The sequence below is a fragment of the Rhincodon typus genome, chromosome 21 (assembly GCF_021869965.1).
Source record: "Rhincodon typus isolate 14 chromosome 21, sRhiTyp1.1, whole genome shotgun sequence".
In the NCBI taxonomy this organism is placed as follows: domain Eukaryota; kingdom Metazoa; phylum Chordata; class Chondrichthyes; order Orectolobiformes; family Rhincodontidae; genus Rhincodon; species Rhincodon typus.
In genome coordinates, this window is record NC_063352.1 from 40,379,507 (window position 1) to 40,406,923 (window position 27,417).

General features: G+C 42.4%; 1 protein-coding gene across 3 annotated transcripts; it reads left to right on the forward strand.

Moving 5' to 3' along the window:
- Positions 1–1,296: 1,296 nt before the first annotated feature.
- LOC125485703 (mesothelin-like protein) lies at positions 1,297–27,033 on the forward strand. Of its 3 annotated transcripts, XM_048609824.1 has the most exons (12): positions 1,297–1,398; positions 1,900–2,017; positions 3,412–3,528; positions 4,714–4,745; positions 10,508–10,577; positions 15,050–15,231; positions 17,577–17,723; positions 21,019–21,152; positions 21,670–21,803; positions 22,000–22,094; positions 22,894–23,080; positions 26,067–27,033. In XM_048609824.1, the coding sequence occupies exons 3-12, from the start codon at positions 3,462–3,464 to the stop codon at positions 26,153–26,155; spliced, it is 1,137 nt and encodes a 378-aa protein (XP_048465781.1). In that variant the 5' UTR covers positions 1,297–1,398; positions 1,900–2,017; positions 3,412–3,461; the 3' UTR covers positions 26,156–27,033. The 3 variants fall into 3 exon arrangements, with proteins under 3 accessions (XP_048465781.1, XP_048465782.1, XP_048465783.1); XM_048609825.1 differs by lacking the exon at positions 1,900–2,017 and having other exon boundaries at positions 1,337–1,398; XM_048609826.1 differs by lacking the exons at positions 1,297–1,398; positions 1,900–2,017; positions 4,714–4,745 and having other exon boundaries at positions 3,436–3,528.
- The last annotated feature ends 384 nt before the right edge of the window (positions 27,034–27,417 follow it).

Here is a 27,417-nt window from a genome sequence, read left to right on the forward strand (position 1 = left end):
AGCGAGTTGCTGGTACACCCTGAAATGCAGCTCTCAACTTCCTAATTGTCCTGCAAGTGGATTGGAGAGGTGCCATAAGGATCATGATTGACAATTACCGGATCTGTGGATGAGGTGGGTGTGTGTGTACAGCTGGTGACTGTTGACTTCACCCTGCGATGCTGTTTGATGCTGTGCAACATGGAGACCCATTGAAGCAAGTGGTGAGCTGAAGGCACCAGGACTCCTCCCTGATGACCATGTTGAGAATTCCCAGTGTCTAGTTTTCTCATGGAGGTTGGCAGCATAGAAAGCTGCACATTAATGTGCAGGTAATAAGGTTGTTAACAAGCAATAGCCCCTGTTGAGAGGCAACTTGCTACTGCCTGGTGAGATTCTGTCTTCCATGTTTGGAACTGAGTTAACAGAAGCAGCGAATTGTTCCTGAAGTCGTGATAAGTCTCACTAGATTCTCTCCATGTCCTTCAGGCCTTTCTAAGATTGTGTCCATGGAGTATGGAGCATAATCGCTGATGTAGACCATTTGGGCTTTTTTTATCATTTGTGGGATGTGGGCATCCAGCATTTCTTGCCCATCCCTAGTTGCCCTTGAGAAGGTGGTGGTGAGCTGCCTTTTTGAACTGCTGCGGTCCACCTGCTGTGGGTTGACCCAGAATGCTACTAGGGACGGAATTCCAGGTTTTTGACCCAGCGACAGTGAAGGAACGGCGATATATTTCCAAGTCACGATGGTCAGTGGCTTGGAGGGGAACTTGGACGTGACGGTGTTCCCATATATCTGCTGCCCTTGTCCTTCTAGACGGAAGTGGTCATGGGTTTGGAAGATGCTGTCTGAGGATCTTTGGTGAATTTCTTCAGTGCATCTTGTAGATAGTACACACTGCTGCTACAGAACGTCGGTGGTGGAGGGAGCGAATGCTTGTAGATGTAGTGCTGAATGGCCAGTTTCAATGTCTCAGTATTTGATGTAATCAGTAAGATAATAGATATGAGAAAAACTGAAGGGTGTGTTTTCAGAAGTGTTGTAAGGACAGCCATTAGCTGTGTCCTTGTTGCTGATCATGTTCATTGTCATGGAAACTGGAAGTGAGGGAAAGTAATAAAAAAAAGACTGACTTAATTTAATTACTTTGAAGGAAAATTGTTAGGCTTGTAATTATCTAAATGCCAAAAATGACAAATATCCTGGGAGTGTGGACCAGCCCTTAAAATGTGAAGGTGAGTTGCACTGTTATCTCTGAGCGCTCTGGTGTAGATTACATCCACGAAGATGTATAAACCACACCTGAGATTCAGTATAAAGAGAACTTGTAACAAGTTAGCTACAGCGACAAGTCTTCAGCCTTCGCTTCACTCTCACTCTGTGCAGTGCTCAGCAGGCTGCCTTCAAGACAGGAGGTTAGTTGTCAAGATTTAGTTTTCCTTCTATTTATTTAAAATTGACAATTTTATATTAAAATGGCAAGTGTGGAATTTTCTTTGTGATTAATGGGAATATTTTCACACAGTACCGATGTCAGCTGCAGCATAATTCCACTTTTAAGCTTGCTTTTGATACATTGTGTGGAGCTGGACTTTCAGACAGCTGAGAAACATCTCAGTGTATTAATACATATCTATCACCTTCTCCGACGTTGTAGACACAATCTTCACTTGTCAGGTTGCACTTCTCCAAAAGATTGTTATTTGTAGGAAACTAATCCTCAGAAGGAACCTTTACTATCTTTTATGCACTCAGTAAAAGATGTTCAGCACGACTAATGGAAAATATTACGATATGGGTTAACTGTTTAAATCAGGGCTTCAATTGTCCTCTTGTGCTCTGCAGCACAGGTCTATTGTTTGATATACACCCTTTGATGCAGAGCAACGACAACAGTGTGGGTTCAATTTCTTCAGGGTCTGAGGTACCACAAAGGACGCTCCCTAACCTCTCCACTTGCCTGAGATGTTGTGACCCTCCGGTTAAACCACCACAAATCATCTCTCTCTAATGAGAAAGCAGCCCTATGGTCTGGTAAGGCTATGGCAACTTTTACCTTCATAAGGGGATAATCTTTGGGCATAAACTGAGCACAGAATCAAAAGCGTGATGGGGGACGTTTGTATGCATTTTATAAAACTGTCTGAATTTTATCTCAATTTATTATAACAGAAGGAACAGTGCATGGTGGGATACTTAATGTGTAAGTGTTAAACAAATCTCTGCTAAGGAGGTTATTGTAGCTTCAACCTGTTTATCAGTATCGCACTGTTAAAAATCTTTTTCTTTTAAACGACTTGGAGTGTGTAATGGTTTCAATGTTCACTTTTAATAACTGTGTTTGAAATATTTTCTCTACCTTAATTAAATGATAATCCCAGAAAAAAAAACAACTCCCTTTAGGATGTAAAATCTTTGAGATTAGATGGAAAGTAATTTTCTTGTTATTTATTCAAACATCTCCTATTTACCAGGTTTGAAATTTGGCCTAAAATGCTAGCTTGCCCTTTCTCATTGTGAGTGACAGTTCTGTTGTGTAAGTGCATGATGATTTAATCTCAGATTCACAAGGGTTTTATTCTCTTTGTGTGGACAATAGGCTGGTCTATCTGGGTCATTTCCTTTCTTCAGCTCCAGTTATTATTTTCAGCTAAATTGTCATGAACATCTCATATTGAAAGGGAACCCAGTATACAGTGACAGAATTGGCTCAGTATCAAATTAACCTGACCTTGTGAGTCCAAAAAATCCAGTGGTGGCACAGGAAGTTACAGCCAATTGATTGCAATACAATTATTAACTAAGAAAAGGATCTTCATCTGAGAATATTCTGTAAAGAAACCCAGAATTTTTCAATGATTTTCAAAAAGCTGGAAGTGGTGTGAGGAACAATCGATTGACAGCACTTTTTCCCAACACTGTGTAGCCTTTGTGTTCTATTTTGCATATCACTAGCTAGAGCATCATTTATGGCCCATCCCTAACTGCTTTCGAGTTGTTGGTGCGGCACTCTTGAACCGCTGTAGTCTTTGGAGGTTTAGGAACACCTTCAGTATTATTACCTTCAGAATTTGGACCCAATGATAGTGATATATTTCCAGGCTAGAATGGCAAATAGCCTGAAGGGGAGCATACAGGTGACGGTGCTCCCACATGCATCTGCTGCCCTTGTCTTTCTAGGGGGTGGATGACCTGCTTTAGGATGGTGCTGTTAAACGACCCAGGGTGAGTTGATGCAGTGTATCCAGTAGATGATACACATTGCTTCAGGTAGTCACAATAACAGGAAACAGAAACACAAACATAAAATCCTGCATGCAGTTGGGTTCCACTTGGCCTCCCAGCCATCATTTTATAAATGATGAAATTCTATGACTTTGCATTTCACTCATCTATATGATAGTTAAGATCCTTATTCCTTTTCACAGAAAAGTCTGAAGTTGTTTCTGGTTTTGGAAAGTGCCACATTTGACCAGCAATGAAGGGGAATACACCAGTTCTTAACTGGACTTTTCCAGTGAAGTTGATGACATTTGTCATCATTGGTAAGTCAATTCTTTGGCTGTTTAAACTTCAGAAATTGTCTGTAACCTACAGGAGGTTGTAGGTGTGAAATAAAAATGATGCATTTTAGATTGGGCTGGTTTCTCTGCTTTGACACGCAGTCCCTTACATGCCATAAATAAAACTGTCTGACAGACCGACAACTGTGTTAAAAATCTGATAGAAAAGGGTCTTCTCAGTGGCCAGACTCAGTAAGTCCCAGCAGTTTTTAAACTTGGTTTTTCAACAGGCTGAAGAAATCCTACACTTAGAACTCAGTACCACAAACAAAAATTTAGAAAAAAAATTAAATCTATCATCAAAGCAATTGAAATTGTGGAAGTCTACACTTCAGAGTTCTTGAGAGTTCCCTGTTCAAAGATTCTTTCATTTTGATTACAAAAAATTTCCATGGAAAATTTGGTAGGAATGAATGCTGAAATAATCAATGGCACAAAAACAGAAATTGCTGGAAAAGCTCAGCAGCATCTGTGGAGAGAAAGCAGGGTTAACGTTTCAGGTCAGGCGACCTTAGACCTGCTGAGCCTTTCCAGCAATTTCTGTTTTTGTTTCTGATTTATACCACTCGCAGTTCTTATGGTTTTTATTTAAAATAATCAATGGTGTCTTTTGATTTGATTGCACTTGAAGCTGTTGAAGCATTTTGCAGTTTTGCGTAATCTTCAAGTGATTCACTCTGAGTATTGCAACAGTACTGACTGTGTAATTACAGGTTTATGTAACTTTAATCATTTTCCCTTAGTCGGAGTGAGTTCTGCACCTTCTCCATCAAATTGCTGATGTTCAGTATTGAGTTAGGCAACTGGAATCAGTCTCTTTTTCCTATTTGAAGCACAGAGAATGCTAGAGAAATTCAGAAACTCTGGCAGCATATGTGGAGAGAGAGAAATGGAGACAATGTTTTGAACCTGGTATGACTCTTTCTGAAGTCATTTCAGACTCGAAATGTTAACTCTGTTTCTCTCTCCACAGATGTTGCCAGATTTGCTGAGTTTCTCTAGCATTCTGTTTGTTTCAAATTTCCAGTGTTTTATTTTTATTCTTTTTCCTCTTTGATGTGTCACATCAATCAGATGCTGCACTCAAATTTGAAATACCTATGTTTTGATGAACAAATAATTTGTGGGGATTTCCTTTAACATATGGTTTTGATATTTCCTTTATAGGTTTGTTTTTGACCATTTTGCGTGCACAGCTGGTAAGTTGGGGGAAAAAAATTCTGTGGCACATTTACACAAAATATTTCCAAATGTACGTGCATTCCCTGTCTGTCATGTAGACAGTGTTTCCCATACAGTGCTAACCAGTGACTGTAGCATGGCTGGGGAAGACTTTACTGGGGGAAGCTGCAGATGACTTTTCAGATTGAGCTGAAGCTGTTCTTGGTCTGAAGGATGCAAATTTAGTCACGGAATGCTCCACCTTGACAGGAATGGTAGGAGCTGGTGCTGGCTCACTGACAACCAAACACCAAAGACACTGATGGAGTGAGGTTGCTGACTTGTTTGCCGAGCTGGGTTGTTTTCTTTCAGACATTTCGTCACCATGCTATGTAACATCATCAGTGAGTCCTCCAACGAAGCGATGTTGCTCTACTCCACTTGGAATTTACACTGTCCGGTCTGTTATGGTGAGTAGTATCATTTCCAGTTTTGTTCTATATGGGTTTGTATATGGGGTCCAATTCTATATGTTTGTTGATTGCCTTATGGGTTGAGAACCATGCCTTTAGGTATTCCTGTGCATGTCTATGTTTGGCTTGGTTATAGTTTATAAAATACCATGCAACAACTGCCACAAACATTACATCAGACAGACAGGAGGGAAACTTGCCATCAGAATATGTGAACATCAGCTAGCAGCAAAATGACACTATAACCTTTCCTTAATATGAGTACATTCAGACAAGGAAGGCCATCAGTTTAACTGGGACAACGTAACCATAGTAGCCCAAGCCAAACATAGACACACACGGGGATTCCTAGAGACATGGTTCTTAACCCATAATGCAATCAACAAACATAGAATTGGACCCCATATATAAACCCATACAGAACAAAACCAGAAATGACACTACTCACCATAATGGACCAGACAGTATAAATTCCAAGTGGACTAGAATAACATCACTTCATTGGAGGCCTCACTGATGATGTCACCTAGCATGGTGATGAAACGTCTGAATGAAAACAAGCCAGCTCGACGAGCAAGTCAACAACCACACCCACAACCCGAGCTACAAATCTTTGCTAAAAGTTTAAACACTGATGGAGTGGCAATGGCGGGAGCACAAATACGGTCACCCCAGCAGAGGACAGCTGGTCCGCAGGGCAATGTTCCCTTCAAGGATTGCTGCCTGTCTGTGATGGAGAGGATTGCGTGTTCTGATGATCCCTTGAGTGATGCTATTGGCAGCTTGCTCATGGTAGGGTCACCCATGGCAGTAAGTTCACAGTAGTGTGCTGTAGGAATCAGTGCATGGGCCTCAATTATTTACAATATATATTAATGAACTGGATAGGGAAAATGAATGTGCTATAGCCAAGGATGATGCAAAAGTAGGTGGGAAGGCAAGTGGTGAGGATGATACAAAGAGTCTGCAAGGGGATACAGACAGATTAAGTGAGTGGCAAAATCTTGGTAGGTAAAATATAGTATGGGGAACATCTAAAGTTATGGACTTTGGAAGGAAGAATATAGGAGCTGAAAATTATTTATGTGGAGAAAGACTTCAGAAAGCTAAGGAGCAGAAGGATTTAGGAGTCTTTGCCCATGAATCACAAAAGTTCACTTGGTAAAAGGGAAGGTAAATGGAATGTTGGTCTTTATTTCAAAGGGAATGAGATATAAAAACAGAGAGGTCTTGCTAAAACTGTACAATGCTCTAAGCTGACCACAGCTGGAATACTGTGAACTGATTTGGTTTCTCTATCTAAGGAAAGATAAACTGGCATTGGAGACAGTCCTGAGATGGTTCATTAGGATGATTCTCAGTGTACAGACAGTCCTAATGGTAAAGGTGGTGAAGATTGAGCCTGTACTCATTGGAGTTTGGAAGACTGAGAGGAAACCTTATTGAAACATACAAGATTTTTAGAGGACTTGACAAGGTAGGTGTAGAAAGGTTGTTTCCCCTTGTGGGAGAGTCTAGGACCAGAGTGCAACATCTCAGAATAAGAGGTTGCTTATTTAAGGCAGCTGAGGATAAATTTCTTTCCTCAGAGAGTAATAAATCTTTACCACAGAGAGATTTGGAGGCTGGGTCCTAAAATATTTTCAGGGCTGTGACAGACAGATTTTTAATCAATAGGGAATCCAGTGTGTTTTGGGCGAAAAGCAGGAAAGTGGAGTTGAGGATTATCAGATCAGCTATGATCTCTTTGGATGGCACAGCAGACTCGATGGGCTGAATGGCCTACTTCTGCTGCAATGTCTTGATGTTGGTATGGGAGGTGTGGGACAAAGTTGGGTCCAAAACATCCTCAAGGACAGAGTGAGTGAAGGAAGACCAGTTGAAGTGATGGGGGAGGGAGCTCTAGTGTAGTATGTGAAAGGTGATGGAGAGGGTCAGTTCCACCAGTCCCAAGACATTGTGTGGGGTGGGGAATGGGGGATGCGGGGTAGGGGGTAGTTGCTGCATCCCTACAAAATTACAAAATCCTCTCAAGCAGTGAGCGTGTTGCTCTCCAGGGACAAGAGGTTGTTGCCTGTGTGGGTGCCATTTAAGGATGTTACCCAGACCTTTGACTCTTGAGGTGATGGTGGTCACCACAACTTTGCCTGTCACATGATTGGTCAAGGCTTTTGAGTCCTCGTATCTCATTGGTTGGCCACTGTTGATTGTGCACGGGCAGCCCCCTTACCTCCAGGTGGAGCATCGTACACATCCGGTCCCTGCTGATCCCTTCTGGTCCCTTCCGGCTGTTGGAACCTTTGCCACATGAAGACAATCCCACACTTCATCCTGACGCTGCACCGGCCAACTACACAGCAGTTCCTGGGAGTGTCTAAAAGCAGAAAGGCATCGTGGAGCCAGGGGAAAGTTGGGATGGGTGGACGTGTGAGCTGGGATGGAGGGAAGAAAGCTTATGGTCAGATCAGCAGTGACTTCCACTTCATGGCAGATTGCAGGATGAGCATGATGAGGGATTTGAAAAGGTACGTAAAGCAGGAATATAGTGTCATCGTCAATATTTGCGGTGAAGTTGGGTGCAATGGAAACTAGAAGAGGAGTAGACCATTTGGCCTTTTGAGCCTGCTGGAACATTCAGCATGATCATGGCTAATCCTCTAACTCAATGCCATACTCCTAAATTCCTTGATGCCTTCAAATTCTAAAAATGCATCTAAGTCATAGCCGGCTTTATGCTGTGGAGTAACGTGACCTCAAGACAGCTCAAGAAATGCAGTGTGTCTCTTCCCTAAGTGGTTTTATGTTGATCTTTTCATTGTAGGTCATCTTGACAAGCAATAGGAGGGTGGAACTTTAATGGGTGTGTTGTATTGTCTTGTGCCTCACATGGCTGAATAGCTGGAGGTTTGTGGATGGACGGTGAGAGGTGAGTGTGAGGCTGGCAACATTGTAAAGTGAGGAAGAGAGACCTGGAATGTCTAAAAGCTGAACTGGAGTCTTTTCCTGCTGCTGAGTGCTGGGAAGGTGGTGCATAGCAAAGCGTGAGAGAAGTCATTGATACATGGGGCAGGTGATGTCCTTTGAAGATATGTCACTGGTTTTGACCACTTGCACCACAGCCAGGCTTTTGGGGTCAGACTCTGTGAACTAACCTCGCAGAGCACCTGATCCCCGTCCCCTTCTTCAGGTCAAATATAGCCAATACCTTCAGCATCACATCCGCAAATGTAGGAGCCCTCTCTTTGGGTGTCCATTTGCTATGTTATAGCTCCAAGCCCAGCCTCCACCATGATTACAGCATTTAAAAAGTATCTGGATGGGTATATGAATAGGAAGGGTTTGGAGGGATATGGGCCAAATGCTGCCAAACGGGACTAAATTTATAAAGGATATCTGATCGGCATGGATGAGCGGGACCGAAGGGTCTGTTTCCGTGCTGTATATCTCTATGACTCTAAATGTAACTGATGTTAAAACAAAGCAATATAATATGTGGCAATGTTAAATGGGGACTTTGAAGACCATGCTGCTGCTGGCTGACAGTGTCCTCAGCAGAGGGTCTCGGTTTATATGTGTGGATGCACAGCTGGCCTGGCCAGCTCTTCCGTCTTCAAAAGGAGCTGCCCTCAGTCAACAGAAGCTGCTAATTCTGTTTCTGAAAGGCTGGGCTTGGAGCTATAACATGGCAAATGGAGCCACAGGGCACCCACAGAGGGGGCTCCTGTATTTGCGGATGTGATGTTGAAGTTATTGGCTATATTTGACCTGAAGACGGGAATGGGGATCAGGTGCTCTCCGAGGTTAGTTCACAGAGTCTGACCCCAAAAACCTGGCTGCGGTGCAAGGGGTCGAAACCAGTGACATATCTTCAAAGGACATTGCCTGCCCTGTGCATCAATGAATTCTTTTACGGAGCTTGTAATCTTGTTGAACTTCACGAGATTCATTTGAATCTTGTTTCCCACCTTGATCTGTAGCGTATCCCATTTTCTACCCCTTTGAATTGTTGTCTCTCCCCAACAGCTACAGGTCCACATATCCACCAGTTATTCCTGTCTCTACTGATACATACAGTAATCCTGGGGAACCCTTGAGATAACTTACTGAAAAGGTTTGGCAAGGGGCAGCAAGTTAAGTCTCCAGGTATTCTAGATTTGGTTTTCTGGTGGTGTAGACAAAAGCAAGAAAATTCTTCTTTCAAAGTTGCCACTATCTTGTCACTATCTCTGTGGTGTACAGCATTAATGTGCTCCGAAAGTCACTCTCTTTTACAGAAGTATGATCATTCTGACCTAAAACTGCAGAGAATTCACACCTTCTCTCACTTAGTCAGTTCTGGGACCTGGTTTAAACCAAACTAAAAACGGGTTTGTCCAAACAGCACATTGTGTTGCAGACCGAGACATGTCTCATTTACCTGCTCATCTCATATCAAGACCCAATCGGAAGAAGGGAGACAGAATGGGAAAGGAAAGAGAAAATGTGGAAAATGAGAAAAAGAGCAAGACAGAGTTAGAAAGAAGGCAGACAGAGAAAGAAGAGAGACCGAGAGACATGGGAAGGTCTGTGCTATTCATGGGCTGTTATCACCATAAGCATGAGCTAGCGACAGAGTGAAAGGGTTAACATTTCAGATGATACTCATGAGCCTCTGAAGTGTGTACTTAGCAGAGGCTGGTCAGCGTCATCCAATTAGAATATAACCAGTATTTACGTTAAGTGAAGGATTTAGTGAGTTATTTCAGCTAGGAATGCACACGAATGGTGTCATGTACTGTCAATAAGATAGCAGCACCAAATGCAGGTGCTGCTTGCTTCAATGGGACCAGGAGCAAGTTAATTGCATGTTACGATCCCTGTAACTGATATTGGGCTCAATACAATCATTTTCCTGCAGTGCTTGTAAAAGCAACAGATGGAGGCAGTCTATGCCACATGCTGACTAGTGGTGGGTAATGATGTGGAGGTGCTAGTGTTGGACTGGAGTGGACAAGGTCAAAAATCACATGGCACCAGGTTATAGTCCAACAGGTTTATTTGAAAGCACAAGCTTTTGGAGTCCCGTTCCTTCTTCAGGTGTTAGTGAGAGAGGTAGTATCACACACCGAATTTAGAAGTGTCTGATGCCACCTCTCTCACTAATACCTGAAGAAGGAGCGGGACTCCAAAAGCTTGTGCTTTCAAATAAACCAGTGTGTCATGTGATTTTTGACCTAGTGGTGTGTGCAATATACTTGATATAAATGTTTACAGTGTGTTACTTCATTGTTCATTGAAGCTGTATTACATAAACAAATTGAAAGTTGTTATTACTTTGCAATCTGCAGGGTGTTGGAGAGAACATGTCACAAAGCTCCAGCCAGACGTTATCTAAAAGGAGAATGAGACGGGCCACTGGTGAGTAACAGACAATGGCATGCATACATCTGACTGAGGCAACCGAATATATCCCGCTAACTGCCCTTGGCCAGATTATGAGGCGTTAGCTGTTTATTGCAAGGTTACTGCTCCCTATTTCTGTGGTGCTGCTCTCTGCCACGATTCTGTCCTACTATAGTGACAGCCTTCACCCCCGCTCCCTGTGCTATTGAAGACACTGAGTAACCAAGGGCCACCTTGAGGAAGTGTTTGCCAATGTTTTCTTCCTTAGCGAGGTTTAAAAAAATTACATGACATTTGACAGTGGAGTAGGATCCACTGATGATCCGGCAGTCTCATCGCCCCTATTGTTTGTGACATTATTATGGATATAAAAACACAATAGAATCACATGAAATGCATAAATTAAGTTCCCATTGGAGAACAACACTAAATGAATTCCATCCATATTGTGATGGATCACTGGCTGCATTGTTCTGTCTATTCTATGTATGTCATTAACAACTGTTCAAATTTAATTTCTACTGATTACAGCTGAAGTATAGAATAAACCCAAGCAAGTATTTCAGTACCACAATGTAGAAATGGGGATATTGCTGAAGCAACCAGCATTCCTTTCCCTAGAGTATATTTTCCTAAACAACCTGCTCAGAGATGTTATGACACACCTCTGGAGTAGGTGGGACTTGAACCTAAGTCTCTGGGCTCAGAGGTAGGGACACTATCACTGCACCACAAGAGCCCTTCCTGCTTGCTGCTTCTCAAACATATTTCAGCTGTGGCTGCATTTCAATGTTCCACATGTAGCACAATGATCAAATGACAATTGCTGAGGCGGGATGGAGGGGTGGGGGAGGAAGAATTTTGTTCCGCATGGGTTGGAGATTCAAACAGTGGGGACACGGGGACAGAAAAACCAAGACAGCTATCGTTTTACAGGATTTGTTGGTGTCTGTAGTCCAGCCTCAGCTCATTGGATTAAACCATGCTGAAATGCTGCAAGAACTGTGCAGACTGATAACCTAACTCAGAATTGACACTTCCCGCTGCCTTGGGAAAGCAGCCAACATAATCAAAGACCCTGTCCACCCCGGTTATATTCTGTCCATTGGGCAGAAGATACAAAATTATGAAAACCCATACTAAAAGATTCAAGAACAGCTTATTTCTCGCTGTTATTAGACTTGTGAAGAGATGTCTCAGATGTTAGAGTTGATCTTTCCCTGCACCTTCTGTAAGACTATATTCTGCATTCTGTTTTATTACGCTGATGTGCTTCTGCAAGTTATGATTTGTCTGGACAGCATGCAAAACAATACATTTCACTGTATCGCGATACATATAACAATAATAAATGAAATCAAAAATTGGATTCTCAGCTCCACAGCTACCATTGCTGCCCCAAAAATGGCCCAGAGTTTAGGAATAGCTGCTTCAGGTGCCTTAGGAAAGGTTTATAGAATTCTGAAAAGCAAATAGTGAGAATTAACTGAAGAACCAGCTCCTAAAGGGGCACTATAACTATCTGGCTCCCTGATAGCGCAGGAGTAAAATTGAGTGAAAAATTATTGTGTTCCAGACTTAAAGTGACATTCTCGCTAACATGCTTATCACAGAATAATTATAACTGGACATCAGATAGGGTGAGGGGCTGAACTTTTCCATTTTTATTTACCCCCAGTCTTCTTGTTCTGAAGAAAGTGCTGATTATCAGATGAATGCAGCAACATTTTGATAATCCATGCAAAATCCAAATGGTACATTTTCTACAGTCTCTTCAAAGTTCAGATATACTACGTCAGCAGGATCCTATGGGCGTCTGAGTTACACGGCCTATGTGGAAGAATTGGATGAGGAATCTGGCTAGGCATTGGGACCATCTCACTGAATCTTTGGTGTCTTTGCTGAACAGGGGTGACAGGTTTCACACTAGACAGCTGTGAGTTACCAACCAAGGAGGATTATATCTCGTTAAATGCCTTACTAAAGGCTCAACTTCTGTTATTAATATTCAGCTTCCCATCTCCTCTAAGCACACCAAGTAGGTTAGACGCTGAGAAATCTTGACATGTAGGATGTTGAGGGAAACTGGCGGTAAAGGATCTGCATGCTGGACATAGGCACCAACATCTCAGAGGGAGCTGCATGGGCACTGGCCGCACACCATCCCACATCCATAGACGTTGACATCTGACATGTGCCAGCTTATGCTGACACTTGCAGGGCTCTTCTGCTCTCCAAATGCTGCACCTCAGTCTTCACCAGCAACTCTCATTGTAATGCTGCAGCAATGACACTGTGCTTAGGGACAGGCACACAGCTTATGGATTGGGCCCAGACTGTATCTCCGGGCTCTTAGCTCGCTGTCAGTGCTCACTCTCTCTGAGCCTGCCTGGGTGCTCGCAGAATGCCTGCCTTCCATTTATGTGCTTTGTCCCCTCAGCCAGAGATAACAGGCTCATATTACTCTTGTCTTGCTTTGCTGCTTTACACAAATGCAGCATATTACGTTTGTCAGTAAACTTCAGTCAAGCCAAGGGAGATAGCCTTCAGTCAGGGGCTTCCAGCAAAGCCAAGGGGGGGGATAACCTTCAGTCAGGGGCTTCCAGCAAAGCCAAGGGGGGGGATAACCTTCAGTCAGGGGCTTCCAGCAAAGCTAAGGAGGGGGATAACCTTCAGCCAGGGGCTTCCAGCTAAGCCAAGGTGGGGATAGCCTTCAGCCAGGGCCTCACAGTGCAGTAAGTTAAGAGCAGCCTCTGATAGTAGTCCAGGTCTGGACATGGTCAGTCAGCTGTTTCTGCTCATCAGGGGTCAGGGGCTGAAATTTTGACAGCCCAGAACCGTCTTGACTCTGTCCAGCTGCTTTCACAGAAACATCGAAAATAAGGAGTAGTACTAGCCATTCGGCCCTTCAAGCCTGATCTGTCATTCATTATGATCACGGTGGATCATTTGACTCAGGACCCTGTTCCTGCTTTCGTCTCGTAATCTCTTTAGCCCTAAGAACTGTATCTACCTCTTCCTTGAAAATATTCAACGTTTTGACTTCAACTGCTTTCTGTGGCAGGGAATTCCACAGGCTCACTACTGTCTGGGTGAAGACATTTCTCCTCATCTTTGTCCTAAAAGGCCTACCCCACACGCTCAAACTGTGACCCCTGGTTCTGGACTCCCTGATCACCAGGAACATCCTTCCAAAAAGTACCCTGTCTAGCCCTTTTGGAATTTTATAGGTTTCTATGAGATACCCCCTCATTCTTCTAAACTCCAGTGGCTATAATCCTAAACAATCCAATTCTTCTTCATTTGCCAGTCCTACCATCCCAGGAATCAGTCTGGTAAAACCTTTGTTGCACTCCCTCCACAGCCAGGACATCCTTCCTCAGATAAGGAGATCAAAACTGTACGTAATACTCCAAGAGTGGTCTCACTGCTCTGTACTAGTGCAGCAAGACATCCCTGCTCGTGTTTCCTTCTGGAACAGGAGAGGTAGGTAATAAAGGGCTCAATAGTGGTGCAGATGTCTCAAGTGAGTGAGTAAGCAGTGCTGTAGGCAATAACAGAGCATGAAAGTTGGTGGGAGGTGGCTACTGTAGCAGAGATGGAGTGAGTGTGAGGCATCGGAGAGAAGATGGTCACACTTACGCTGGCAGAGTGCAGAGGTCATTGACCTTCCCCTTACAATGCTGCTGGATGGCTGAGATTAGGTTGGCATAGTTTGGTGTCATTGACTCTGCTGCTGGTCCTGGGAGTGGAGGGCATCCTGTGCCAGCAACAACCAGTCCCCAGGAACCTGCCCAAAAGAGGAGGTCCCCACTAATTCACCCCATCCATCCGCCATTTCTGAGGTAAATGACAGGAACAGCATGGGGCAGCTCCCAACTGACAGTGGACTTTTAAAGATGGTGAGGGCACTGGTGAATTCTGGCCTATCCCAGTAGTGGTGAGCTCTTCTGGGAGCAGTGCATGGTTAAACAGAACAGGATCAGACCTGAGGGTTACTATAGGAGTGGAGTCGATAGGTAATGAGGCACATTTAGTAAAATATGGTGAGAAAACTCAATGTGCCTCATGGTGAAAAACCCTCCAAATAATACAACTCGCAGTTAGTGCATGAAAAACTTAAGATTCAACTGTGAATGTTTCATCAGTTCCGTCTACATTTTCAAAGAATTAGGCCATTTGGCCCATCAAATCCACACCGACCCTCCGAAGATCATCCCACCCCATACCCTATCCCTGCATTTCCCACCCTAGACATTACGGACAATTTAGGCTGGCCAATCCACCTAACATGTGCATCTTTGGACTATGGGAGGAAATGCACACTGACACAGGGGAAATATGCAAACTCCACACAGACAGTTGCCCAAGGCTGGAATCAAACCTGGGTCCCTGGTGTATGAGGTAGCAATGCTAACCACTGAGCCACTGTGCTGCAAATTGACGTTTGTATGGTTCTAACACAGTAAATACGTTTATTTTTACAGATTGTACCATGGGCTTCATCAAAGGAGAAATGACCAGTGATTCATTGCGTCTGGCATCTTATTCAGCCAGCCAGTTAGATGCTTGTTTGAACAATAGTGTGTTGATAGCAAACCTCACTCAACTGGGACAAATAGCTTTTAGCAGAGAGCAGCTTCTTGTTCTAAAAGGGAAACTGGGAGAGGTAAGAATGTATCATTTAAAAATGTGTTTTTTTCCTGCTAAATGCTTACAGTACTCTAAGCAACCCACCACCAGGGACCATCCATTGCTGCTCATTTTGACAGTTCATTTTGTAAAGCCTAATGATTGATGGTTTCCAAGCTGTCTGAAAATCCTGGTGCACCTCATATTGCAGTGTTGGGGATTGGATTGACTTTAACCCATCAGATTTGATGACCTTGAGATATTCCAGAAAGAACCAATGAAAGGTTTGAAAAGAGTGAATGAAGAAGACATGGAATTGTCAACATTAAAATTGTCACCGAAAGAGTGGCCAATTGCTAGACCACACTTGCCTGTGTGCAAGTTGGGAAAATCTACCATTGGGTTCTATTGTAGTGATGCCAAAAGAAAGAAACCTCACAGCTATTATTGACAGATCCAGGCTGAGATTCCCCAGTTTGCTGCAGGATAGTTACAGGCAGGATACATTTAGGTCCTGGTTAGGGATTATTCACGCAGCCACTTAGTTGGTCACAACCAGGGTAATTCAAGGAAAACAAAGAAATGCAGATGCCAGAAATCTGAAATGAAAAACAGAAATTTCTGGAGAAACCCAGCAGGTCTGGTAGCATCTGTGGTGAGAGAAAGTAGAGTTAAGATTTTGAGTTCAGTGACCCCTCCTCAGAACTGATAGTAGCTCTGAAAAGGTGGTATATATGCTCAAGATAGGGGGTAGCAGGGGAATGATTGAGTGGATAGGCAGAGATGGAGCCTAGGGAGAGACAGAGAGGGAGCGAGAGAGAGAAAGAGAGAGAGAGAGAGGGTAACAGTTAGGCAGACCAAAGGGATGGTAATGGTAAACTAGGCAGAATGATGAGCTGCTAATGGGGATCATGAGTTGGTAAAAATGGGTTGGCTTTGCTGCATGCCAATGACATGACAAAGCCAGGGATGTAGGGTTGGGTAAAGGACTTGAAAGAAGGTGTTCAGATAGGCAGAATCAGAGATGTTGGCCAGGAATTAACATAAGAATGGATCCCTCCCTTGTGAAATACTGCCCCGCACCTTCCCTCCCCAACAGAGAGCCACTTAATTTACCTTCACAGCCTTTGAAATTACAAGTTAAAAATATCCAAAGTCTTGCATAATTCTGACCTATGATCATGACCCAGCCATTACACAGCATAGGGTAATGTTGAAACTTTAGATTTGTATGTTCCCAACCCTAGAATGATGTGAGCATTGGTGAGTCAGTTGGTAAAATATGACAAAATCGGCAAACACTAGATTCTCCACATCTCCAACCACCTTCTGAACAGTGAGGTGAGAATGAATGGTGAGAGGCCAATGTATTAATTTGCATGCTGCTGCTTTCCTATGAGAACTCATTTCACTTCATTGATACTCAGTTTCCCATTCTCCACCCCAGTGGATTGAAACTGGACAGTAACAATTCCCGACATGAAAGTCAGAGCAATGACTTGCTGCTTGTTCCCACAGCCCTCCATCTTGGACCCCAGGCTAACATCTTGGACCATGCTCCGTGGGGCAGTGAGCACATGCTCCCCACACCCCCAAGCCACAAACATTGATGTCGGGCATGTACGAGCCACACTGTACCCCTACAACACATCGCTGATCCACATATAATACGATCTCCATGTCAGTGCTGTACTCTGGAGCACACAGCACTTTTATTGTAATGCTGTTGACAGGACATTGTGCACAAGAACAGGTGCCTACTTCAAGGATTCAATCAGGCTGCATCTCAAAACTCTTTGCTCACTCTCTTAGTGTCCATCGCTTTCCGCCTATTTGGATGCTCACAGCATCCCTGTCTTGCCTTGCTTTCCTTTTTTTAAGTGCAAACACAAAGCCAGGCAGCTTGTCACAGTCGCCCATGGTGATCTGTCATGCATGGGACCATTCTATAGCAATGTCAGAATGCACCATCTGTCAGCAACTCATGCAACAAACACACTGCATGTACTTCAATCAAATGGCAATGTCTCAAAGCCTAAGGAGAGTAATCCTCAGTCTTACCAAGTCAGAGCAACTGCTGTCTGGCAGTGCTTGACTGGGAGCACGGCCAGACGGACCAGGAATTTTGCAAGACCCTGGCAATGGAGAGTACTTCTGCCTTTGGTGAGAAGGAAGATAGGATAGAGGCCTGGTGCATAGATACTGAGGTGAGTTTTGGAGAATTGTGTGAGAAGCCTTGCCAGGGGCCATGGGGAAATTCCTTCTGTGAAGCTCGCCAAATTTGACACCGAGTCAATATCTGCTAAAATTCATCCGGTAGTTTTGACAACTTGTGTGCTTTAATCTGATTGAATATACATTTTTTTTGATATTTTGGAGCAGATATACGTAAACAGACTGCGAGAAGAACGGATACGAAAGCTGGGTTTCATTATTACTGTGTATGGCCCTGAGGAAATTATCACATGGAACATAATGAATGTGGATACCCTTGCTCTTGTTCTAAGTAATAGCCCAAATCTGAATACGGTATGGATTAGCACCAAGCTTCTGATTGTATGACCTTCTTAAAGAGCATATTTTAAACCCTGAATTCAAATTTTGTTTGGGCCGTGACAAGAGATAGGGATAAAATGGAAACCTTTGCTTCTGAAGACTGGATAAAACATTCTCCATTCAATATTTTCTGAGAGAAGGGAAATGTACTGAGTAGGATTGTTCCCTGCCTGGTGTAGTGTGAACAGTAACAAAAAAAAATGGCAAATACATTGGGAATGAAAAATACCTGATTCTTGATGTTGAGGAATTTTTTTCCTGATATTCCTGTCTAGGCTTAAATAGTGACTTCAGAATCTTGCCATTGAGTAGCAATGACCTTTACTTCAAAGTGTTTGTATGTCATTAAAACCCTAACTCACCTTATTTATTCTTCACTTCCAAAGCACCTCTCCTCCTACCAAGAAGCTAGACATGCAAATTCCTGGTCAAACCGGGTGCCTGGTGGCTACATCTCAGCAGTTGCTTGTTGTGGCCATTATGTAACTGCTTGGCTCCATGGCTACCATCTTCCTCATCCATTCATTGACACAAGTTCTGTTGGAGGCCAGGGATCTGTGTCCTGGCAGTGCCAGAATCCGACCACGGTCAGTCCTGCAGGTTAAGTGTAACCAGGTCAAGGAATTACAAGTGGATCATTCAGGATGGTGTTGAGACATCAGACAGGGTGGTGGGCAGGTCTATCCTTCAGTGAGACAAAGGGAGGGATTGAGTACAATGGAAGTGAATGCAAGAGGAGTTAGCTTTGATGTGGGAGCAGAAGAGGTGGTAAGGTGACTCCAGTGAATGAGTGAGTGAGCAGAAACTGCAGAGAGCAGGAAAGGGCTTGGGAGGATGAGGTGAATGAGAACTGTGAAGTGGAGACGATGATACAATGTTGAGTGTTGTCATCATTGAGCCTTAGTGAGATGTGTGGACAGTGTTGAAGTTAGTGTGAGAGGAGATGGTGTGAAATTGTGCACTTTGGCAGGAAAAAAAGAAAGAATCATATTATCTAAATGATGAGGGATTCCACATGGATGTGGCTGTGATAATGCATGAATCACAGACTGCTTGTATACAGGTACAGGAAGTAATTAGGAAAGCTAATAGAATGTTTTTGTTTATTGCAAGGGGAGTAAGTAGGTTATGGTTTCTATTCTACAGGCCACTAGTTAGACCACATCTAGATACAGTGTACAGTATTGGTCTCCTATATAAGGAAGGCTGTAAATGTGGACTGGGCAGGCTGTCTTTTGAGATAATTTTCAAAAGTAGTCTTGTATCTGCTAGAGATTCGGACTGCAAGGCACAATTTGGTAAAAACATTAGATCCTGAGGGAGCTTGACAGACTGCATGTGGAAATGATGTTTCCTCTTGTGGGAGAATCTAAAATTAAGAGTCACTGACTAAAACTAAGTGGTCATCTACTGAAGGCAGAGAAGAGGAGGATGAGCGATGGATAGATTCTTTGTAAGCAAGGTGGTGATCATGGTTAGCCGGGAATGTGGATTTGAGGTTCCAATCGGATCAGCGATTTTATTAAATGTTAGAGCAGGATTGAGGGGATGAATGGCTTACTCTTGTTCCGGTTGTGTGTTTGTATGTTATGTAGGGTGGCACTTATCCCTGTGAATCAGGAGAATGTCATTTGGGCCCTCATGCCTATTCAATAGGATTGTGGCTGATTCAACATTCTTCATATCCAATTTCCCTGTGACCCTTGATTTCCCGGCTGATCAAGAATCTATCACAGCCTTAAATAGACACAAGGGCTCTGTCCCCACAGCTCTCTGCGGCAAGGAATTCCTAATTCTCAGAGAAGACATTCCTCCTCCTCTCAATCTTAAATTGGTGCCCCTTTGTTCTTAGACTGTTCCCTCTGGTTCTAGACTCTCCCAGGAGGGGAAACCCTCTCAGTATTTACTCTGTCAAGCCCCTTAAGAATCCAGTATGTTTCAATGAGATCAACTCATTCTTCTAAACTCCAGTGAATAGAGTCCCAACTTGTTTAAGATAATCCCTCTATACCATCATCCTAGTGAATCTTCCCTGAACTATCTCCAGTGAAATGATATCTTTCCTTAAATAAAGAGGACCAAAACTGCTCTCTGTGCTCCACATGTGATCTCACCAGCACCTTGTACAGTTGCAATAAGACTTCCCTACTCTTATACTCCAACCCTCTTGAAATAAGGGCCAACATTCCATAATCCTTCCTGATTACCTGCTGCGCCTGTGTGCTAGCTTTCTGTGTTTCGTGCATTAGTACCTCAAAGTCCCTTAGTGTTGCAGTTTTCTGCAGTTTTTCTCCATTTAAATACTACTCTGTTCCTTTGTTTTCCCTTCCAAATTGACACAGCACTGACCCAGGCTGCAGTCTGTGTCTGGACTGGTTAGATCTGGTGGCTGGGCCTTCTGTGAGGATTGTTTGGAAAAGAGACTGCACTCTTCACCACCACACCATCCAACTGCAACCCCAGATCCCTGTCTGTGATAAGCAGGCAAAGGAGAATTCCTTCACAGTGTGAGGGGCAGCTCCTGGCTTGCAGAGTCTTATGTTGCTGGAAAGACTCTGGGCCATTATGATTGATTAAAAGGAGGTGACGGGCTAGTGGTATTATCACGAGACTCTTAATCCCACGACCCAGGTCATGTTCTGGGGACCTGGGTTCAAATCCTACCATTGCAGATGATGGAATTTGAATTCAGTAACAAAACCTGGAATTTGGAGTCTAATGATGACCTTGAAGCTGTTGCTGATTGTCAGGAAAGGCCTGTCAGAATCACTAATGTCCTTTTAATGAAGAAAACTGCCATCTAGACTCCAGACCCACAGCTCTTGCACAGTGCCCTTAACTGTCCTCTGGGCACTTAGGGATGGGCAATAAATGCTGGCATGGCCAATGATGTTCACATCCAGTGAATGAATAAAAAGTAATATACACACTGGTTTGCTAAATAAGGGGCAGCCAGGGAAGATTTTTATTAGGTCTTTGGATTTGATTCTGACAAAAGCCATTGTGATAACAATTACAGCAGAGATTTCTCTGAATATACAGCAACTCAATCGACATCTGAAGGAACATGCATTCAGTTATTGATCCTTTATTGTCCCAGATTTCCAACAAGAAAATGTTATAATTTTTCCTATGTCAAAAGTTAGGTGCCCTCATATTATACATAGCAGTGAAAAAATGAATAAGTAGTTAGAAACTATTGTGAATTTGTACCATGCATGGAGCAAAAGTTAATAAACCTAACTTTCACTGTTTCTTTTCTTTTCAGACCAAAGCAATTATTTCAAATTACCTGCAGAGATCTGGGCCACTAAATGCCACTGCTTTGGATGTAATTGGTGGTCCAATATTGTGTACTCTGAGTGAAGAGAACCTCAGGACCATTCTTCCCAGTGAATTGAAGTGAGTGTGAGATTCTCTCAAGCTGATGTAACAGATAAATATATGATGCTTTACCCACTTATGTCTGTAAAAATCAATGTTGCCCACAGTAAATTGGCAAATTGTTTTAGCATGAAATCCAAATGCAGGCACTTGAAGGAGAAAACAAGGAAACATTTTGAAATTATCACTAGCTGACAAGCAGCAAATCAGAGAGTGCACTCTGGGTAAAACAATGTAAATTAAACAGCAGATGCTTGAGTTCCTACTGCACAGATGTAGTTGAAAGACAGTACTGAAAAGAAAAAGTAGACAACTTGATGCCACTATCTTCAGTAGAGCCTGGAAAATATTCAAGCTCCCAGTTAAACTGCCTTAACAGTGACCCAGAAAACCTCTGATCCCCGGGATCACTTTGTAAAAGGACAATTGATGATAAAATGAAACAAAGTGTAATGACAATCCTATCAGAGAACTCAGACCAACAAAGTCCTAAAAGTGTTCATGTTAACAAAAAAACATAACCACTCTGTTGCAGGAAAGCCAAACCACTGAATACTTCCACATGTACCCAGGCGAAGAAAGACATACTTTTTGGGATCGCTAAAGTTGCGTTCCAGGATCTTGCTGGTGATCCTAAAGCTTATTATAACAAACTCAAGCCATATATTGGTAAGTTGCATTACAATCTGCTTTGATGATTATTTAAAGAAATATACACATCAATTAATTTTCAGTTCATTGCTATCTTTAACCAAGAAAGCTTATCATTTATACCAAAAGAATTAAATCTTCCATTTCACTCTATTTTTATGAAGACTTGTTGTTTAGAAATAGTGAGCTGACAGTTCTTTCTGTTCCCAAAAAGGTGGTGCACAAGCGTCTGATTTACAGAGTTTAGCTGCTGGCAACATCAACATGGACTTTGAGACATTCAGCAGCCTCAATCCAGTAGAAGTGGAAGTGAGTATCAGTGGAGACCTGCACCAACATCCAGCTCTTTAACACCTCACACAGAAACCAGATATTAGATACAGTGCCCAGAAACAGGAATTCATTCACTCCAGCCCATGTTAATCACCACAGATCACCTCCTTGCTGCACAACTGCTATATTTATGAGACCTTGCTTAGACTAGAGACCACAACTGAACATCATGATCTCAGCTGTGAAGGAAAGGGAAACATGAAGTTCATCACATTTCAACCAGGTTTAAATGCTAGAATGGCCATGCTAAATTGCCTGTAGTGTCCAGGGATGTGTAAATTAGGTGGATTCGACATGGGAAATGCAGGGTTAGAGGGAAAGGATAGGGGGATGTGTCTGGGTGTGATGGTCTTTGGAGGGGCTGTGTGGACTTGTTAGGCCCAATGGTATGTTCCACACTGTGGGGATTCCATGTATAAACCTCCGATGTTTCAAATTAAAAAGACAATTTATAGCTCCACTCAGTTAGAGCTACACAGCTCGAGTTAATTGGAGGGAGTCATATCAGAAGTGGAATTAAATCCATTGGCGGAATGGAAAGACTTAAAGTTGAAGAAGAAGCTATGTTAACACTTATTAGATTGGTTTGGTGGATGAAGGGAACTGGAAACATTTGGGATAAATGCTTACTTGTGTTATTAACAGGAAATAGGTGAGACATTCTGTTTCCATATTGCTTATGTACCTGATTGTCCTTGAATCATTTCAGAAAGAATGTGGAACCAAGACTGAGGACAATGTTGTCATTGTATTGTGGCTATTCCATATCTTTCAGAAACTCACTGCCCAGAACATTCGAGATCTGCTTGGAATTAACCTGAATTCCCTTAAAGAAAATGAAAATCATGAAATTGTGTGGCGTTGGATTAACACACACACAGTGGCTGAGGTGATGAGTCTGGGAATTGGCCTCAGAGGTGGAATATCACCAGCTGGACTTGGGAACTTTGCCTTTCAGGAACGTAAGTAGCATTTTCCATTAGTTCTGCACCTAACATGAACATTGTAGCTAGGATTGGTTGGTGCTGTCATGCAATAAAGTAAAAAAAAACTGCATCACTGTGAAGTTTCTACATGTGTTCAAACATACAGAATCAAAATTAATAAAGTATTTAATCTATACATTGTAGAGACCGTATCTTTTATTTATCTGCATTTTTGATTATGGACTGAAATGGGAAAAGGAGAGGTTCGAAAGCCAAGGATTGTTGGAGGATTGATGTACTTTTTAAAAGCAAGTTACCTGACACCCATTGTAAGTGCTGCTAACATATTGCTTCATCAAGGAGTGGGAAAAGCCTAGTTAGAGATGAGCTGGAGTTAGAGGGCTGCATATAAATGGAAATTCACTTGGCAACAAATTGCTAATTGGTCTGTGAAATGTTGACCAGTTATCAATTACAAAGGTCTTCTGCCAGCCAACAACTTTGTTAATGACTCCCAGGCAGCTGAACAGGTTAGGGCTGTGAATTTTCAGGCCAGGGGGCAACAGATCTCTGGAAGCAACAGAGCTGTATTTGCACTGCAGTAAAAAGCATCTCAAACTTTGAAGGGTCTAGGCCCGAAACATCAGCCTTTCTGCTCCTGTGATGCTGCTTGGCCTGCCGTGTTCATCCAGCTCTGCACCTTGGTGTCTCGGATTCTCCAGCATCTGCAGTTCCTACTATCTCTGATTCAAACTTTAAAATAGCCAGTTTATGTCCCCTTTCCAGTTGTCATAAGCTGTAACATTTAATCAATAAGTCAGAGACCTTTATAAATCACTCCGTGCTTCTTGTAAACAAGTGAAAATGTTTGGAGAAGGAAGATCAAGAAGCAGTCATTTAAATCCTCAAGGCCTTATAATATTCAGGCCATGATAAGGGGGAACCAGTGGATGTGGTTTATTTGGACTTTCAAAATGCTTCAGATAAAGTCCCATATAAAATATTAGCATGTGTAAGATTAAAGTGCATGGGATTGGGTTGTAGTGTGCTGGCAAAGATAGAGGCAGTAAACAAAAAGTTGACTTGAATGGGTCTTTTTGTGAGTGGCAGGCAGTAATTAGTGGGCTCCAGCTATTCATAATACAAATAATTTAGGTGAGCGAACTCAATACAATATCTCCAGATTTGCACACAACACAAAGCTGGGTGGGAGGGTGAACTGTGAGGAAGATGCAGAGATGCTTCAGTGTGCTTTGAAGTGAGTGAGTTGACTGAGTGGGTTGGCAGGACTGATGTATGAAGAGATTCAGATCTGTCAGGACTATATTTACTGGAGTTGAGAAGAATGAGAGAGACCTCTTAAAAACTTAAAATTCTAACAGGACTGGACAGGGTAAACACAGGAAGGATGTTCCTGGCAATCGGGCAGTACAGAGTCAGGGGTTGCAGTCTAAGGATATGCTGTTGGCCACTTCAGACTGAGAATAGGAGAAAATGTCTTCACCAGAGTGTGATAAGCCAGTGGAATTCTCTACCACAGAAAGTGGTTGAGCCAAAACATTGAATGTTTTCAAGGAGTTAGATATAGTTCTTTGGGTTAAAAGGATAAAAAGGTGTGATGTGAAAGTGGGAACAGGATATTAAGTTGGTCAATCTGCCATGATTGTTTTGAATGGTGGAGCAGTCTCGAAGGAAAGAATGGCCTACTCCTCCTCCCATTTTCTGTGTTTCTATGATCAGCTAAAGGGTCGTCTCAGCCAAACCCAATGGACCGGGACCAATGAACAGTTTCTAGTCTTTCCCTCCATTCAGAACACTTATGGTGTTTATTGTGTCTGTTCATTCAGGTGTATAAAGAGAGAGTTTTATAAATGGTTAGAGTTTTAACCAGTTCAACTACATGTCGATGGTTCACAATTGTTTATCCAGAGTTAGAATCTATATATTTGTAATAAATAGTAATTATTGTGAAGTGCAGAGAACAAGCCCATGCTTTCTGTCAATCTGGGTCTAAAAGACAGGTAAATTGGGGAATTCTATATACTTTTTAAAACTTTTTAACTTTTGTGATGACTCTGGGAATAGCTGGGCTATATATCTAGCTGCCCGAGTGAGGCATAACAACAGATTCACAGTTATTTCCAATCGCACTTATAATACGGTACGCAACGAGTGACAAACAGAGCTTAATGTGTGCAACTGGAAGAATAGAGGAAGTGGTGGGGGCGGATGCAAGTATAACACATGATAATGAAGATGATGCCGACACCGGGCAACTCTTTGCGAGCTCTGTACAGCAGATCTTATTCTCACATTTCTTATAACCGTTCCGCACTTTTAAACCTAAATTCCAAGTCTTGCTAATGTTGATCTTACTTTGTGCACCTCCTGTGCAGGTGTAACCTTGCATGCCTTGCTCTGTCTAAGCACCCTATGAACTGTAGATCCAGTTTGTTATGATCTGCCTGTACTGCTCGCAAAACTATGCTTTTCACTGTACTTAGGTACATGCGACTACAATAAATCAAAATCAAATCAAATCAAACATTTAAAAGGCATCTGAGTGGATATATGAACAGGAAGGGTTTAGAGGGATATGGGCCAAATGCTGGCACATGGGAGTAGATTAATGTAGAATATCTGGTCGGCATGGACGAATTGGACTAAAAGGTCTGTTTCTGTGCTGTACAGCTTAAAAAAAATTGAAAAGTGCTCTTTGGAATGAAGTTATTCTGTGGCAGAAACTGTAAGTAAAAATTAAAACCAACTTTGGCTCAAATGGTTAAAGGTAACTGTAGGGGAATATTGAGATAACAAGGTGTAGAGCTGGATGAACATAGCAGGCCAAGCAGCATCAGAGGAGCAGGAAAGCTGACGTTTTGGGCCTAGACACTCTTCAAGCTTGGCCTGCTGTGTTCATCTAGCTCTACACCTTGTTATCTCAGATTCTCCAGCATCTGCAGTTCCTATTATCCCTGTAGGGGAATATTGTTCACTTTCTTCATTTCATTTCATTTTCCAGTGTCTGGTTCTGCTTCAGTCAACAGCTACAGTCTCCTGCTCTCCATTTGCATCACTATGATGGGAATCACATTACAATACCCTCCGTAAATTGTGCTTCAGCCATCAATAGCTTCATTGGAAATGATCAGATCTCCTTGACCGATATCAACAAAGGTTTAACAAACTGAATAACTGAAGTGAAATCTGCTTGTAATGATCCATTTTTAACTAGCCTTAAGCCAAGCTAATCTCGACAACGTTCTGATTATGTATGAAATACAATATTTTAAGGACTGATTTGGATCGCAATCAGAATGACAATCCACCAGCAATGGGTAAAGCGTTACGTTTTTAGTGCTTAGCAAATCTTGCATTCTGATCTTTCTTAAGTTTTGTATTTATTGGATCTTTATGGAATGAATAAAATTCCAATTTGATTGTATTTACTTGAAACTAGTAATTTGAGGTCGTTTTCTAACATGTGCTGGTTATTAATAGAGGAATAAATCTTGAATACTTGACAGTTGTATGTATAGTTGCCCTGTCAAGTGATAGTGCCAAGAATCTCCATCAGTGCAGGCTATTGCTCTTGAAGGAGTCTGCAGTTCTAACCTGAATGCCTGAGCTAATTTAGCTCATCTCTGTGCAACAACAGTTACGGTGCAAAAGTTTATTTTAGTGATGAGGAATAGAAACCACTGATCTTTACCTCATTAGCCAAATGGGAAGTAATCTTCCAGTCTTCAATCTCTTGTTGAGCTGTGATTTTTCTCATTTGAACAGCATCTTTGTCTGTAGCCCCCTCACTCATAGAACTGATGACCTTCATGATAAAGGGCAGCCAACAGGAAAGGCTGTTGGTAAATGTTCAACAGTCATCAGCTCTAAGAGTGAAAAAGGGGACATTTGCTGATAAAATGGTATTAGATTAAGCAACCAGCGTACTTGTATATTTTCTATACTAAAAAGTATTCAATGCAATTATTAATATGTTTACACCGCTTTTGACTTATATGCAATGTTCTGCATAATATATTAAAATTATTGCATGAAGCTCCAATTGATCTATTTCACTTTGCTCTGTTGAGTAAGAAAATTATATTTTTAACAACAACATAAATGCAAACATAATGGACCCCTTGTGATGCACTGGTAGTGTCCCCCCCGTCATCGCCGTCCCCTCTCCAAGGCCAGAAGGTCTATGTTCAAGTCTCACCTGCTCCAGATATGTGCCATAACTTAGAAGCATCAGTTGGTCATCCACCCAGATATGATCTAGAAATACTTGATATTGTTGAGATGAGAACTTTCTTTCTTCAAAATATGACCATGAAAATAGGAATACTTAATTTTATTTCCAAATGCTCCCA

Coding starts and splice junctions, on each gene's coding strand:
- LOC125485703 (XM_048609824.1), top strand. CDS start 3,462: ATGAAGGGGAATACACCAGTTCTTAACTGGACTTTTCCAGTGAAGTTG. Junction 17,724..21,018: donor ATAGCCCAAATCTGAATACG/GTATGGATTAGC, acceptor TTTTCTTTTCAG/ACCAAAGCAATTATTTCAAA. Junction 23,081..26,066: donor GAACTTTGCCTTTCAGGAAC/GTAAGTAGCATT, acceptor TTCATTTTCCAG/TGTCTGGTTCTGCTTCAGTC.